At 38.7% G+C, this 14908-nt stretch overlaps 2 protein-coding genes and 3 non-coding genes across 5 annotated transcripts; 1 reads left to right on the plus strand and 4 right to left on the minus strand.

Moving 5' to 3' along the window:
- Positions 1-8978: 8978 nt before the first annotated feature.
- rps11 (ribosomal protein S11) lies at positions 8979-10916 on the minus strand. The gene is made up of 5 exons (XM_063470775.1): positions 10850-10916; positions 10231-10371; positions 9928-10003; positions 9486-9615; positions 8979-9201 (listed from the first exon to the last, which is right to left on the minus strand). Exons 1-5 carry the CDS (start codon positions 10862-10864, stop codon positions 9078-9080), a joined length of 486 nt encoding a protein of 161 aa, XP_063326845.1. The 5' UTR covers positions 10865-10916; the 3' UTR covers positions 8979-9077.
- On the minus strand, positions 9322-9406 carry LOC134626830 (small nucleolar RNA SNORD35). Its single transcript, XR_010093840.1, has one exon. It is a non-coding gene; the product is annotated as a small nucleolar RNA SNORD35 (small nucleolar RNA).
- Positions 9717-9800, minus strand: LOC134626831 (small nucleolar RNA SNORD35). The gene has a single exon (XR_010093841.1). It is a non-coding gene; the product is annotated as a small nucleolar RNA SNORD35 (small nucleolar RNA).
- On the minus strand, positions 10080-10163 carry LOC134626829 (small nucleolar RNA SNORD35). The gene has a single exon (XR_010093839.1). It is a non-coding gene; the product is annotated as a small nucleolar RNA SNORD35 (small nucleolar RNA).
- A 238-nt stretch (positions 10917-11154) lies between the features above and the next one.
- Positions 11155-14463, plus strand: LOC134625538 (apoptosis regulator BAX-like). Its single transcript, XM_063470776.1, has 6 exons — positions 11155-11222; positions 11863-11911; positions 12432-12590; positions 12720-12855; positions 12963-13067; positions 13151-14463. Exons 1-6 carry the CDS (start codon positions 11192-11194, stop codon positions 13247-13249), a joined length of 579 nt encoding a protein of 192 aa, XP_063326846.1. The 5' UTR covers positions 11155-11191; the 3' UTR covers positions 13250-14463.
- Positions 14464-14908: the final 445 nt, after the last annotated feature.

Here is a 14908-nt window from a genome sequence, read left to right on the forward strand (position 1 = left end):
GTACCAGCCTACATCAACAACTCTCGCCCATAAACTGAACACAACAATGTCATTTTGATAGTACTTTTCTTTGATGTTACATTGCAGAGGGAGTTGTTGGGGGAGTTTCTACTGTGTTATGAAGAAGGAAATTCAACCAACTATCTGTGAGGTCTGTCAACATGTGTGTTCTCCTTTTTCTGTCAGTGGAAAAGTTGCAGCCTACATCTGAGCCTCATCCAGAGTGAAATATTTTAATAATCTTATGATTATGGTGAGATTTTTAACATTACACATAACATATGCATGGTTGATTTAGAGTAGGAATCCTGCCAAGGTGGAAAGACACAAGATATCCTCCAGATTTCCTGAACTATGAATCACAAAGCTCTTAAACTGAAAATGAAAATGTGCCATCGTGTTAAATTTTATTCGTTTTAAGCAGGTCTCACTAAATAACCAGCATTTAAGTGGCCTTTAATGCTTAAGGAGGTCGAATTTGTAGGAGATCCCATGTGAAGACATTCCTTTCTCTTGACTAGATACTGATTGTATTGCTACAAAGGGAACATAATTGAAATCAGTCAGAGAGTTATTGGGCGTGGTCCTTCCATCTGATCTCTTTTGTTCTCTTTTCAGTTGTAATTTACTAAAGAAACAAGATACTGTTTTTTCCATTCATAGAGAAAATAATAAAGAAACAAGTCATTGTGAAATCCCTTTCACTTCCTTCCCTTAATGTGTGCAGCACACAAGCACAACTAGACCCCAAACAAAGGCTTCTAAAACTGTCATATGTAGCCCACACATTTTTTTTAATAAGCCAACAAAAAGCCAGAAGAGATTTCTGATGGTAAGATGGTATCATGTTGAAATTTAGTTGTTATTTTCTTTAGAATTTAAGAGATTTCAGTTCATCATTATATAAGAAGAAACTGGACATTCATTTACACATCATTTGGTTCTTTATCTAAACATCTGCATCCAAAATGTAAACATTTATTGCACTCTGTGAATTATTTGTACCTAAATAGGGCCATGGCACAACCCAGTATCAGCCATGCTTTAGCTGTCATACAGATGATCTCACATTTGAGTCTAGAATACTTTTACAGACAAGTTCATGGTTGACTCAATGACTTCAAGATGCCCAGGTCTGTAAAACAAGCCCCGATGCCCTGATTGCTGCATACCAGCAAACTGCCCAAACGTCTGCTTTCATAGAACTGCTCACACTTGTTGATGATCAGTTAATCAAGTGCATTTGATTAGCGACAGAACCTGCTTGCCAGTTGGTAGTTTTCTTCTCTTTTTTGCAGTTTTTCTTATCATTGTCATTTGGGATGAATTTGTTGGGACGTCTGGGAAAATTGTGGTACTGTTTAAACACACAAGGGCAAACTGTCCAAACTTCTGCTTCTGAGTTGCTCACACTTGCTGATGATCGCTCAATCAAGTGCATTTGATTAACAGCCAAATCCCTGCTTGAAGGTTGGTATGAGGTGTGTGTGCTCATCTGCTGTGTTCCGTTTCCACCAAATGCGATGTGATGCTCTCCAAAGGACATTGTTCGACAAATCTTCAGAAGCTACTTAAGCTGCCATTAAAGACAAGAGCCTTTCTCTTGGCAACCCTTCCAAACAAGCCATACTTGTTCAGTTTTCTAAATGTAATGTCATAAATTTTAAAATTTTGTATGCTAACTAAGGCTTGTAGCATCTGGGATGTAAATATTAGGTTTTTGCAATTTAGGACCTGACCTGTCTGACCTTGAGATGAATTTGCTGGGACTTCCAGTCAATTAACTGATGATCAGTTAATTGACTGCATTTGATTAGGAGCTGCCTGTTGGCTGTCACCTAATGTCCTATTTCCCATAAAAGCAAAAAAGGCTACATCAAGTCCTACAAAAACTTTATTTTTTTATGACTTCATGTGAGATTTGGGGGAACTTGTGGATTTGGAGTTAAAAACTTGGTGGGGAAGTTAGAAATATAGAGAAACAAATCAGCAGCTATAGGATTTATAGAACAGTATGTGCAACTGAAAGCTATTGTCTCCTTAATGTAGTCATTGTGTATAAGCAAATGCATTCACTTCAATGGGAACCATGCCCCAAGATCAGTTATGTAAATACATACTGAACACAGAGAAAAGAACTTGCTTACAAAGAATAAGTGGATTATATTTGACAAAAATTAAAATGCCAAACTTACTTAACAAATACCCCTTTTATTATTTTTGACCTAGCATGTCATTTTCCCATCTTCTTTTTTACTGATGAGGTACACATTCAGAATGAAGTAATGAAAGTCTAATTAAGTCGGGCAGAGCCCAGTGAAAAATGGGCCACTGTGACCATGTCTGTCTGAGATGGTGGGAACTGAGGTCACACATGAAGAGGAGGGTTTTTTCTCATGATAAATGACGAAGTGAAAATGGAAAATAGTGAAGCACAAAAATAAAGAGCACAACAACAACAAGGATCTTCACAATACTGTGGTTTGGTTAAGTAGGTTGCGCGAACAGAATTTTTAAAATGCAACTAACTGTGGTTACCCAAGGCCACATAGCTATGGTCTGCGAACACTTTCTGAGCTAGATGGCGAGCAAGTGGAATTTTTTCTGTCTATTGTGAAATTAGACTTTAGACTGATGAGACGGGACAAAGAGCAAATTAAATGCCACTGTGGATTTTACATTACATTGTTATAATTCTATTTCCTACAGTGTATGAGGGGCACTGACAACTGATTTATTAAAAATAATGATAATAAAATAAGATTGCGCTCTAAGAACAGTGGCTGTGAAAGTCAAAACAATCTGTGCTTTAATCACAGACACCACAGTAGTTTACTGCAATACGAGATAAGAAATAAGATCCACCAGAGGAGGCAGGATGGGGAGATCGATTACTCTGAGGTTTCCCATGATTCTGACTCTCTCCGGGGAGACCGAGCTCCTGCTCCAGCGCTGCGTGGGTCTCTTAACTGTCATTATCACCGATGGGAGCCACAATAGGTCAGGGAGATGAGATAACATTGTGAGCAGTGGAGCAGCAGGTGAGAGGCTCAACAGGGCATGATTAGGTATCCGGGTCCCAGGGTGTAGCATTGCCTGGGGCCTCGGGGGCCTCGGCCCCACCATCTGCCAGGGTGAATTCTTCTCACTGCACAGGAACTGCTCAATAACAGCACAAACTGTTGCTGAGGGGCGTTTCTTTGAGTTTCTCCTGTTACACTTCATAGGGAGAAGTGTTACACTTTACAGTGCAGGTCTTTATTTACCTTCTCAAAACACTAACTCAAAGAATTCAACAAAACAAAAGACTAAAACTTCTGGTATTTCTGTAGTAATTCTGTTATTTATGTAGTTTGTATTCATTAGCAATAGATGCCTATTCGAGTACAAATGAATATACATTCCACGAGGACACAAGTCACCTGGTTTATCTGAAAATAGCACATGTTTAATATGTAGTCCAGATTCTGCCTGATCAGGGCTCCAGTGTGAGGCCATCACTCAGCAGGAGCACACCCCGGGGCTGCTCTGATGACAGCCATGCTGGATGGTTCACACATGACCCAAAATTGCTGCTGCACACAACACCCTGTCCTGTGACCCGCCAGCACCAGCCGCTCTTTTGATCTGATGACATGGTGTAAAATTGGAGATGCCCACCGCAGTCACACATGCCAAACATGCAGTTTGTATGACAGGCAGGCATGGACGCCGAGAATATTGAATTAGTAGATGTCGTGTAAATCTGCAGTGTAGCTGCATGGCTCTCGACTTACCAGACAGACCAGGTGAGCAGTTATCAATCAGCGTTTTGTAACGGATACTCTTTGAAGTGTTCGAATTTTGCCCCTCAGCGAACATTCACTCACATGCAAACAGGAATCATAAGGTTAATAAAAGCATGTTTTTACAAAAGCACCCACAAACTGATGAGTCTGCAAGTAAAGAGCAGCAGCCACATCTGCTAGATCACTTAAAATCAGTTAAGAAGCTCAAGGTGCTGCTGTAGATAACAGACACTGATAACTGTGACCAGAACCTTTAACCTTAAAGACATAGATCTTGACATGCCTATTAGCCACCATATCCACTTTCACTGGCTTTAACTAAAGGCCATCCAAACCCATATTTAATATATATGACTGCAGTGTGCAGCCTGACCACATGGCACTTTGTTTGTGGCCGAGAATCGTGTCATAATAATATGCCTTTGGACCCTTTTTGTCCGTTCAAAAATATAATGGCATGCCCAGATGTGGAGGGTGACCCCATGTTGACCTGTAGTGGAGTCTAGAGTGTTTGTGTTGTGCACCCTAGCAGGCAGCCACAGGGAAGTGGTGGGTTTAATGGTTCTGTATTATATTGCAGTAGAAGAAAAAAGTCTGTAGCAATATAATACATTTACCCCTCATAAGGTAGACTTAAATTTAGAGGTGATTTTTTGAGATTCAGGAAACAAGCTTACCTTTGTGTTGAGCAGTCTGTTATTTTGTCTGTAGTACAGACCACAGAGTGAAAGACTTTATCTGTTAAAGCCCAGGCTACTCTGTATTACACAAAACAGTCTCTGCATCTGCTCAGTCCATCAGGTCTGATTTATGCCACTGTTTCTGCTGGAAAACAGTTTGGATGCCGCTGACAGCCTCCAAACAGCCCATGATCAGGCTCCAGCTTCGGTGACTTTGCAACCTCCTGCTGGCTCACCAGAAGGTCTCTGTTTTGATTGTTTGATTACCCTCACTGGGATGACCCTTAAAGTTAACATCACTACCATTAGGTACACAAGTAAGCATGGCTGCAAGCATGCTCCATGACTCTGGGTAAACATGTTGGCAGACTGGAGGAATGTGAAGTGACCTGACTGTGTGTCCACTGTCATGGCCAGAAAATATATAGATAACAATGTTTAAAGAGTACTAGTGAACAGAAGAACATGTTGCAATACTGCTGTTTGCAGATATTAGCGTGCTGAGACCCCTTTTATACGAGTGTGCTAAAAAATAGGCTCTTTACAGAATACATTTGTTTCATATGCACAGAGGGCCCGAGTAAGCCACCAGTGATGGATGCTCTACTAAATTCCACTCTACACAGAATCTATCTTCACTTTTTGTGATGCCTCCAAATGGAAAATTGAAATTAGTTTAGCACAAGCGTGACTGGTTTCTCCATCTCAAAGCTGAGCCCTGAATTGCAGGGCTTGTGTTTCAAGAAGTGAGGATGAAAATACAAATCAATACAGTTTTTTTGTTGCTGTTTTTGAATTCAGCAATCAGACTTGCGTGGAAGTAAATGCACATAACAATGCCACAAAGAAATGTATGTCTGCATCTTGTGTGTCAGAAGGTTTGAAAAACTCTTAAGCTTAAATGATTAGCACAGTTTATCTTAGCTTTCTGGATCTATGCACAACAACAGCAACATCGCCAGGCTTATCTACCCGTACATATCCGTCGCAGTTTTGACAGTCAGTTTTGGTTTATTATGGTTGCTCAGACTTCTTAAGGGATCAGACCTCTGCCCTCAGACAAACACTCCTTGGGAGCATGCTTGCACTCATGTGGGCTGGGGGTCCTTCAGGGCCATCATGCTCCCTGGGGTGTCTGCTTGTGAGAGAGCCTGTTATTCCGAGAACATCCTGCAAGCCCTCCCACCCTCCCGTAGTGTCGGCAACGAAGGAGAGAAAGAGCTGGGAAAGCCCCGGTACAGAGGACAATTTGTGGTTTGAAGCTGGGACACTGCTGTTTAGGTAAACACTGCAGCATGGGTGGAGAGCTACATTATTATTATTACAGCAAAAACAAAAGTAAAAACTGTAATTGAGGGAAATATTTGTTTTTCCATAGCAAAGCTTCAGAAGAACAGCTGCTCAGTCTGCTAATCATTAAATGACAGGACTACTTACATGGCTGAGCTCACATTAACCACTTTCTCCTTTTCACATCATCACCATATGTCCCACAATCACTAAAACACTGAGAAAAAAGCATGTACTCCGACATTATGTTAATAGTGACTCCTCTGTCACGGCACTCAGCTAGCAGACGGTGAGGGGGGGGGGGGGCTGACTGATTCCCACACAGAAGAGCTGTCAGCTTCTGAAGCAGAAATAAGGGAAAATGCAAATGAATCAGCTGAGAAGCACACTTGTTGTGTATTTCTCTGAATTTCAGACACACTGAGCATCTTTGGGCTTTAACAGTACAAAATAATGAGGTCATATTGTGGCTGCAGCATTATGCAAGTGTCATTTTACATATCTAAGAGATATGATTTGAAAAAACACTGCAATGTATTTTATTTATTATCATTATTAATTCATTCATTAATTTTACATTTAATTACATTGTGTGTGTGTGTGGGGGGGGGGGGGGGGGGGGGGTTAAGTATAACTAATACCATTATGTTTAATTGTACATACAGACAGACTAAATTCAAACTGAATTTCTGTTTTTGCTGCTGCCCACCTGCAGTACCTTAATGGCCCAACAGGAGGCCCTGAATCACACTTTTGGAATCACTGAAATAGACATTAATGTTATTCAACAGTAATCCAATATTATTTTATATATTATTATATAACTCTTCATATTGCATATTTTATGCATATTCATAATTCATTTGTACTTTTCTTTGTTTATTTTTATTTTTTACCACTGTTGCCACTTTTACTTTGTTGTTTATTTATTGTATTGTACTATTTTGTGAGATCAATAAAGTATATTCTATCTATTGTTTTCTTATTATTATTATATTTTATTATTTAAAAATTCTATTAACATAATTTTTATTTACAAAGCAAGTATTGTCATTTGATTAATGAATGATTGCAATCGGACAAAATCTGGTGGCTAATCCATTTACCACATATGTTAGAGTCAAGAGTGAATAGATTCAAACAGCTATCTGTTGCCCCCTGCTGGTGATAATAGGGAGATTGGTTAGAAACAGGTTGATGCATTTTGATTGCTTAAAAAATAATTATGAATACATACTACAGCAAGACCCAGTGTTTGAGTGAGACACTATGTGTTTTTGTTTGTTTTTTGTGCATCCCATACTAACTGATGCTGTTTATATACTGTCTCTAGTGTTCTATATCATATTCTATATTGTTAAATTGAAGTTAAGAAAATGGAAGGACTTTTTTTTTTATATCCCACTCTTCAGTCTGATCTGTATGTCATCCTAACACATTGCATAATGTTCTAATGTGTCTGTTGCTCACATTATGTAATGTACCTCAATGTAAATTCACATATATAATATTTTACACTCTCTCTACATTGTCATCATTGTATTCTTTGTTTTGGCTTTCTCCCAGTTTGGCAAATCACGCTGAAGTTCAGATGTTTAATGATAACAAAACTAATTGGGGGTTTTTTTTAGACCTCTCTCATGTGGAAAAGTGAGGTTGAAGAGGTTCATTTGCATCTTCCATCTCATTGGTCCAGTAGTCATTTCATAATCTCGTTTGTGCTTTTAGTGCCATGTCTAGCAACTGCATGGATTTAATGATTTTTACAGGATAATTAAAAAAAACATACCTATTAAGCTAAATGTCCCATCATTGCCATGCTGCTTTAACTAGACTTCAGTTAGGAAATAACTCTCTTTCAGCCTTAAGTCACTCAAGTTATTGAAAGTAGAATAATTCACAACTTATCACTAAAAGCATTCGTAGGCTACTAGAAACACCTGCCAGCTGCAGTAATGTACCTTGTAGGGACAATCTATAGGATTTATTTTATTAAAACAGTAGAGCAGCCACCCTGAGAAAGACCAATAAAGCTGGTAAGTGAACTAAAGCACCGAATATGAAAATATAGATTCAACTTTTCTATCTACTTAACTTCAACTATGTTTAAAACTTCCAAAGCCTCACCTTGTTTGCATTATTTTGTCTACTAATTTAGAGAAAAACAAAGTACACTCTCTTTCATTTCTAAGGTTTAATTTATGAAGATGTAATAAAAGTTTGTCTAGCAGGTCTTAAATGACCTCAAACTATAGTCCAGATGAACTACAAAACATATTACACCATGTGATTAATAATCTGGCAACAATTTGATTCAAAATTCAAAAATTCAATTCCAAATTTAAAAAAAGTGTGTGAAAATCAAGTCCACCCTTATTGCTTACACAGGAAATAGTAGGGAAAGCAGCAAGTGTGAGAACATCTATAAAAGAAAATGAAAGGACTTCTATTTTATATCCCACTCTTGGCAGTTTGCTGCAGCATTCAGGTGTGTTAAAACAATGTTAAGGAGGAGAAAAATCGTTAGCAATCTGGGAGCAATTGTTCCTCGGACTTGGGAACAATGCTCTTTAAATCTTGTAGAGCCATCTGTTTGACAGATAAAGCTTGGTCCAAACCTGGTCATGCAACAGTAATGATCCCAAGCAAAGCAACAAACTTACAATAGCTGGAAAAGACAAGAATCAAGATGTTGCAATAGCCAAGTCCACACGATTAAAATGCTGTGCAGAGAGCAACCCTCACTAAAGTAGTAAGAAAGAAAGTGGGCCCAAACTCATACCCAACAAAAAGACTGATGGTCTTTGTATGCAGTCACTGCAGTTCATTGTGTTGTTTTTAAAGGTGAACCTTTTAGAAACAAGCTGTTGAATCTTGATGCATTTTCACCCACTGCTTCTGCATTTTTCTTTTGTTTTTGCTCACTCACAGTATGTCATTTGTTGCTGCTCATCCAGGTTTGTATTTAAATTATTTTAGAACCAGAACTTCTGTGCCCTGATAAATCTTAGAATTGAAAGAGTGTACCTTATCATGTAAAATCTGTAAATCCAGATTTTATAGACTTTTAGACCAGGAAGCAGAGTACCCAAAATTAAAATACTTAATTTTCATACGAGTACTTCATAAATGTATCAATATTGTTACAGTGACCAGTAATACGTAGAGTGCTGTCTCTTTATAATGCTCAAACTACTGGAAATAAAGCCACACAAAAATGTTTTATATTTCAGTCTGTTCCGGGAAATTTAGCCAAGATTTTCTTTATTTCAAAATGAGACAAATTAGCCGACGGCAGACATCTCGTTCAAAGTCACATCTAAAACTTCTGGAACTGCTTCTTGGCTCCAGCGGCCTTTGTCACTTTGAGGACGTTAAATCTCACTGTCTTGCTGAGGGGTCGGCACTCCCCGACAGTCACAATGTCTCCAACTGTGACGTCTCTGCGGAAGACAAAACAAACAAACAAAAAAAAAAAAAAAAAAAAAACAGTGCAAAGGCACATTTAAGATGGGTATGCATGTCCAAAAATAAGTTGACAGAAAATGTTGTCATACTGAAGCAAAGCTGCATCAGTTTTTGCCAAAGGCAGTGTCGTCAGAGCTTCCTGAGCTTGGAAGACCATCGTGAGAAAAAACATCATATGCAGCAAAATAAGATGCTTTGAAGGAACACAGTTATTAAGTGAAAAGTTATTTAACAAAACATAATATGTGAGGTGCTGTACCTAAAGCAAGGTGACAGATGGACCGAGAGGTTCTTGTGCCTCTTCTCAAAGCGGTTGTACTTGCGGATGTAATGCAGGTAGTCACGTCTGATGACAATGGTCCTCTGCATCTTCATTTTGGTCACCACACCTTCAGACAGATAATGCACAGCATTTTGTGTTATACCACTTTCTATAGTCATAAAATGGCACTGGATAGATTTAGAAAACTGCTCTTAGTACTTTTGTCACTAGACTACATCAGTGTTGCCATTAGGCATTGTCGTCAGAACCCAAAGGGCTTGGAAGACCATCGTGAGATAAGCATCATTTGCAGGACAGTGACAAAAAAGGAAGATATGTGGTTTGTAGTAAATTAGACTGTTCTGGCTTCATTTAAAATAAAATTAAGTTTAGGACGTCTGTAAAAACACTTGTCTGTGCTACGAGACATTCAACTGACCAGAGAGAATACGGCCACGGATAGAAACATTTCCAGTGAAGGGGCATTTCTTGTCAATGTAGGTGCCTTCAATAGCCTGGAGAAAAAACAAACATGTTACTGTATATGAATGAGCGATAAGACTATCAAATCTAACATGAAATCATAATCACAAGTTTGCATCAGTGTTGCCAAAAGGCATTGTCGTCAGAACCTTGCAGGCTTGGAAGACCATCGTGAGAAAAACATCATCTGCAGCTTACAACCAAATACATGTTAAATGTATTTAAAAGTTTGAAGAATGTCTTGAACTGATTCACTTACCTCTCTTGGTGTTTTGAAGCCCAGCCCAACACTCTTGTGGTAGCGGGGAAGCTTTTCCTTGGTCTCCTTGCCACCATCTGCGATCAGAACACGCTTTTTGTTCTGGAAGATGGTAGGCTGCTTCTGATAAGATCTCTCGGTCTGGTCAGAAAAACGGATCAGCAAGTTAAAGCTTTGAAATAGAAATCACATCACCTTCACCACTCATTTCTTTCACACGCCGCCGCTCGTTAGCCGACGTAAGACTTACTTCCTCTCACTAAAAACTATGTTCACTTTTGATTAATATGACATACAGCCTAACAAGTTAAAGGAGACGTGCCTGAACGCTAAGACTTAACACTCACAACATGCAAAGAGTACAAGCCGTATCAATAGGGAATGGTAAGTAATAGCACGCTAAGCTAACCAAGCTACCATTCCGGCTACTTGAGCGCTGCACGAGGGTGTACAGAGGAGCAAAAAATGATGACTATAAGCGCGTAAATGTAATTTGAAGTGACTCGGGAACAAATATAAGGACTCTGTAATGACATATACATAGTACTAGATAAGTAAAAAGTTTATTAAAGTGCAAATATGTCGATTTAAAGTCACCACGCCGTTTTGCCGAACATACTTGTGCATCCGCCATCTTTGCCAGCCGAGTCGTAAAGAGGCCTGTGAATGCGCGCGACGGACGGAAGACACCGAGATACGGGAAATGACGTTCATTTAGGCGAGGCTTAAAAAAAACATATAAAAGACTTTTTTTTACTGAAATTACAGGGTTATCATACCACTTTATGTGCGATAGGGGACGTTATAGTTTTTCCCTATTTCTATTGCCTATATTTCTATTTGTACATTTGTAAATTAAACTAGTGGGCGAAAAAGTGAGGGTGGCAAGTGCCGCCCACTGGCACGAACATGTTATCACGTGATTGCACGGGAAACAGAATCGACCCAAACAGAAAACAAGATGGCATCACACCCAGGAGGAGGCGATCAAGGTAGTAGGAGCTAGCGTCAACAAATAAAAAATATATATTTCGACTCTGACAGTGTCGGTGGGAGTCCGATAGACACAGATAATGTGGCGCTTTAACAGCTGACATTTAGTTTGCTGCTCTATTGCTTGCTAAGTGTATCGTTAACATGGATAGGGCTTAGCTTAGCAAAAATAGCTAAACGTTAGCTTTGCGTTTACACTGCGTTGTGTAGATGTTCGCATTACAAAGAGTAAGCAAACGCGTTTGACCAAAAGCGAAACGTACACATTTGGAAACGGCATCCTTTTGACATTAAAAAAATGGCAAATTTCCTCAGTTACGGCAATGTTTAACCCGAAGTAACTTAAAGTAATACTATCAACTAAATAACTAACACCAGATTTGATGTATTGCCTTTGTATATTTTACGGACAAACAGGTGTCTAGAGTTGAGTTGAACAGGAGATATAAATAATTTACAAAAACAATAGCTTTAAAAACGTGTTTAAACTAATTGTTACGAAAAAAAAAATACCTACGATGAAACTGAGAATTGACGTATAATTACATCTGACATGAAATCACTTTAGATAATAATTTGGCGCAATGCTTATTTATCAGCATTTGAGTCATCCAATGAGTGCCTACCTTTGTCTTTCAGGGAATTCCGGAGATCAGATACTGGAAGTCGGAACTATTTTGTTAAAGGAGTGAGTACACAGTACACTCTTGGGTAGCAGTTATATGTGGAATATATGATTTTTGTGAAGGGAATCAACTTGATATAAGGGGTTAGGTATAAGGAGTTTGAGTGCCTTTGTTGACTAGGCTCAGAAGGTAGAGCCGGTCACCTACCAATTGGAAGGCTGTTTGTTTGATCCCCGGCTCTTCTAGGTTGCATGTCAACATAAATAGTGAATCTCACGTTGACCTTGACACATCTGTCAGAGTGCTAGTGTCCTAACGCTGGGTTAAAAGTGCTTTGGCACAGAGAAAATATGTATCGTATGTGAACGAGGCTTGTTGTAAGAAAACACATTCAACGCTCAAATAGAGTAGTAAAGTGCTATATATAAGTAACAGTCCATTTTGAAAGTGCTAATGTGCCAAGGTTCAGTGTTGACAACCAGCTTAGGTAACCAGGTCAGCTTAACCCCTTCACTTTGGTTTCTTGCTGTTGAACTAGAGAAAGTGTAAGATGGCTTACTGTTGTGTATTTGTGCTGTATAGTTTCATCTATGAGCGAGTTCAGAGGCAAGTAGATGGCAATAAGGCAGTGACGAGAGAACAGCTTGGTGGAAGCCAGCTGACTGACCCAAAACATAAGAAGCTTGCTCAGTGCCTGCAGCAGATTGGAGACGAGCTGGATGGAAATGCAGAGCTCCAAAGGTTGGTAACTTGTCTGTGTGCCTCTTCAGGCAATTTTAAAGGTGTGGAGTATTATGATATGCAAGTTTGTTGTACTATAACTGTAATAACTAAATGATTTGCTTACCATTATTCAATCTTTTTCCCTAGAATGATAAATGACTCTTCGCTTTGTCCCACAAGAGAGGTTTTTATGAGAGTGGCCTATGAGATCTTTTCAGATGGAAAATTTAACTGGGGCAGGGTGGTTGCACTGTTCTACTTTGCATGCCGACTCGTTATCAAAGTACGTGAAACTGCTATGTTTGGTATTTTAAAATTAATAAATAACAAAAGTAAGACATGTATTATTGAATTAAAAAATCTAAAGATCTTCTCTTTACACCTTTCCAGGCTCTTGTAACTCAGATTCCTGATATTATCAGAACCATTATCAGTTGGACCATAGACTATCTCCGGGAACATGTGATCAACTGGATCAGGGAGCAAGGTGGCTGGGTAAGGAGCTAACTAATAAACCTAATTTATTAGCAATAGTCAATGTGTCCATATTAATTTTCCTGTCTTTTCGGCATTTTTAGGAGGGTATTCGCTCCTACTTTGGCACACCAACATGGCAGACGGTCGGAGTTTTCTTGGCAGGAGTCCTTACCACTGTTCTTGTCATTCGCAAGATGTGAGGGGAAGCATGAAGAGCAGAGAGGAGAAAGACAGCAAGAATTACAGTTGAGGGAAATGGCACAGGAGGAAGAAGAATGCAGAAAGAAATACACTCAACAGGAAGAACTTGTCTCGAATTAATTGTTCTTCATTTCTGCCTCTTATTCATATGTAAGAATTGGGAGTTGGACTAATAGCGCTGTTGCACTCAAGATGCCTATGCCACTGGGGAAGCGAGCTGTGCAGGATTACGTGCACAAAATTGAAGGATGGGGAGAGCTTGTCAAGACTTGAACAAGGAATGCATTTTAATTAATTTATTTTTTACTTGGTACACAAGTCACTGCATTCTGTTTTCTACCTTAAATGATATTATGAGAAATGTTTTGATCAAATTAAGAGTTTCCCTTGTTTTGTTTTGTTTTGTTTTTTGCTATTTTTTTCACAGAAATTGCCTTTCTGCTCTTCCCACTCTCTCCATCCATTTTACATCATTGTCTGTATGCTAGCCAATCCACATTCTCATGTATTTGTGAGTGTTCACTGGTGTAAATCTGTAATGTTCTGCTGGCACTGAACGTGTAAGAAGGTGGTCATATTCCATGGAGTTAAAGAGATATTTTTGCGGAAATATTTAGAAAACGGTATATATTAAGAGAACTCTGATAAAAGTTTGGGTTTAATTAACCCCCAGTTCATTTCTCTTCTTCCAGTAGGTGCAGCACCCAATTCTTCTGTATAAAGTTATGTTTACATTTAACATGAATCATCAGATGGTTAAAAAAAACAGTCATATAATCTCTCTGAAAGGATAGTAAAAGAACTGCAATCTTGTGTAATATACAATCGTATGGTGTTTGGGGGCATTTTGACCAGCATTCTGACCTTAACGTGACACTCAATAATTCTGTTACTTCTCGGTGTTCTTTTGGTCTACTGAAGGTTTGACGCTGCAGACACAGAAAGCAATGGATTGCTCACAGATTCTTACCTCACTTTACACATATTCAAAGTACTGTATTTTGTATGCGAGTTATTCAAACTGCGACTTTGTCTAAACAGCAAAAGTCTTTTTATACATTCTTCTTGTTTGTCAGTGCCTTGGTGGTTTTTGTTTTCTTTTTTAACTCTGAAATCATTTTGATATTCTCAAGTTTTCACCTTTTCTATATCATATTTGTAAGAGTAAAATTTCCTTCAAGTCTCCCTTGAAATCTTTTTGCAGTGACTTTGTATGCTGTAATATTAAAAATAAATCTTTTAACTATTATCTGTAGCTGTGCGTTAATCACACAGAATGTTGACTATACTAAAAAGGCTTACAGCAGTATGATCTCATAAAATATGGCTGACTTTTCGCGATCAGTCACACACCCTACTTTTTCTTACGTCAGCAAATCAGCATACCAGCTATCCCTGTTTTCCTGTTCCTAGAAAATGCATGTGTTGCTGGAAATGTAGAGACAAATAGAAACTTAGTCTCCCGAGAGGTGTTTGAACTTGTATAGATCAACACAACAATGTGCTAGTTAGATTATACATTAGTGTCAATTTTTAATGCAAAGTAAGACACCAGGAAGCACACTGATATTTTTTAATGTCCAAGTTAAGACATCAACCTTTTCATTTTTATAAACATAACCCAAGGCTTAGTAATCCAAAGTATAGCCTTCAGATAA

This window comes from Pelmatolapia mariae, linkage group LG4, assembly GCF_036321145.2.
Source record: "Pelmatolapia mariae isolate MD_Pm_ZW linkage group LG4, Pm_UMD_F_2, whole genome shotgun sequence".
Classification (NCBI taxonomy): domain Eukaryota; kingdom Metazoa; phylum Chordata; class Actinopteri; order Cichliformes; family Cichlidae; genus Pelmatolapia; species Pelmatolapia mariae.

Bases quoted from the DNA above. Each gene is read 5' to 3' on its own strand.
- LOC134625538 (XM_063470776.1), top strand. From the start codon at position 11,192: ATGGCATCACACCCAGGAGGAGGCGATCAAG. The intron at 11,223-11,862 runs GTAGTAGGAGCT...TTTGTCTTTCAG, and splicing joins CCCAGGAGGAGGCGATCAAG to GGAATTCCGGAGATCAGATA. The intron at 13,068-13,150 runs GTAAGGAGCTAA...CGGCATTTTTAG, and splicing joins TCAGGGAGCAAGGTGGCTGG to GAGGGTATTCGCTCCTACTT.
- rps11 (XM_063470775.1), bottom strand. The intron at 9,616-9,927 runs GTCAGTTGAATG...ATCTGTCTGAAG, and splicing joins CCGTGGCCGTATTCTCTCTG to GTGTGGTGACCAAAATGAAG. The intron at 9,202-9,485 runs GTACAGCACCTC...TGTCTTCCGCAG, and splicing joins CATCTGTCACCTTGCTTTAG to AGACGTCACAGTTGGAGACA.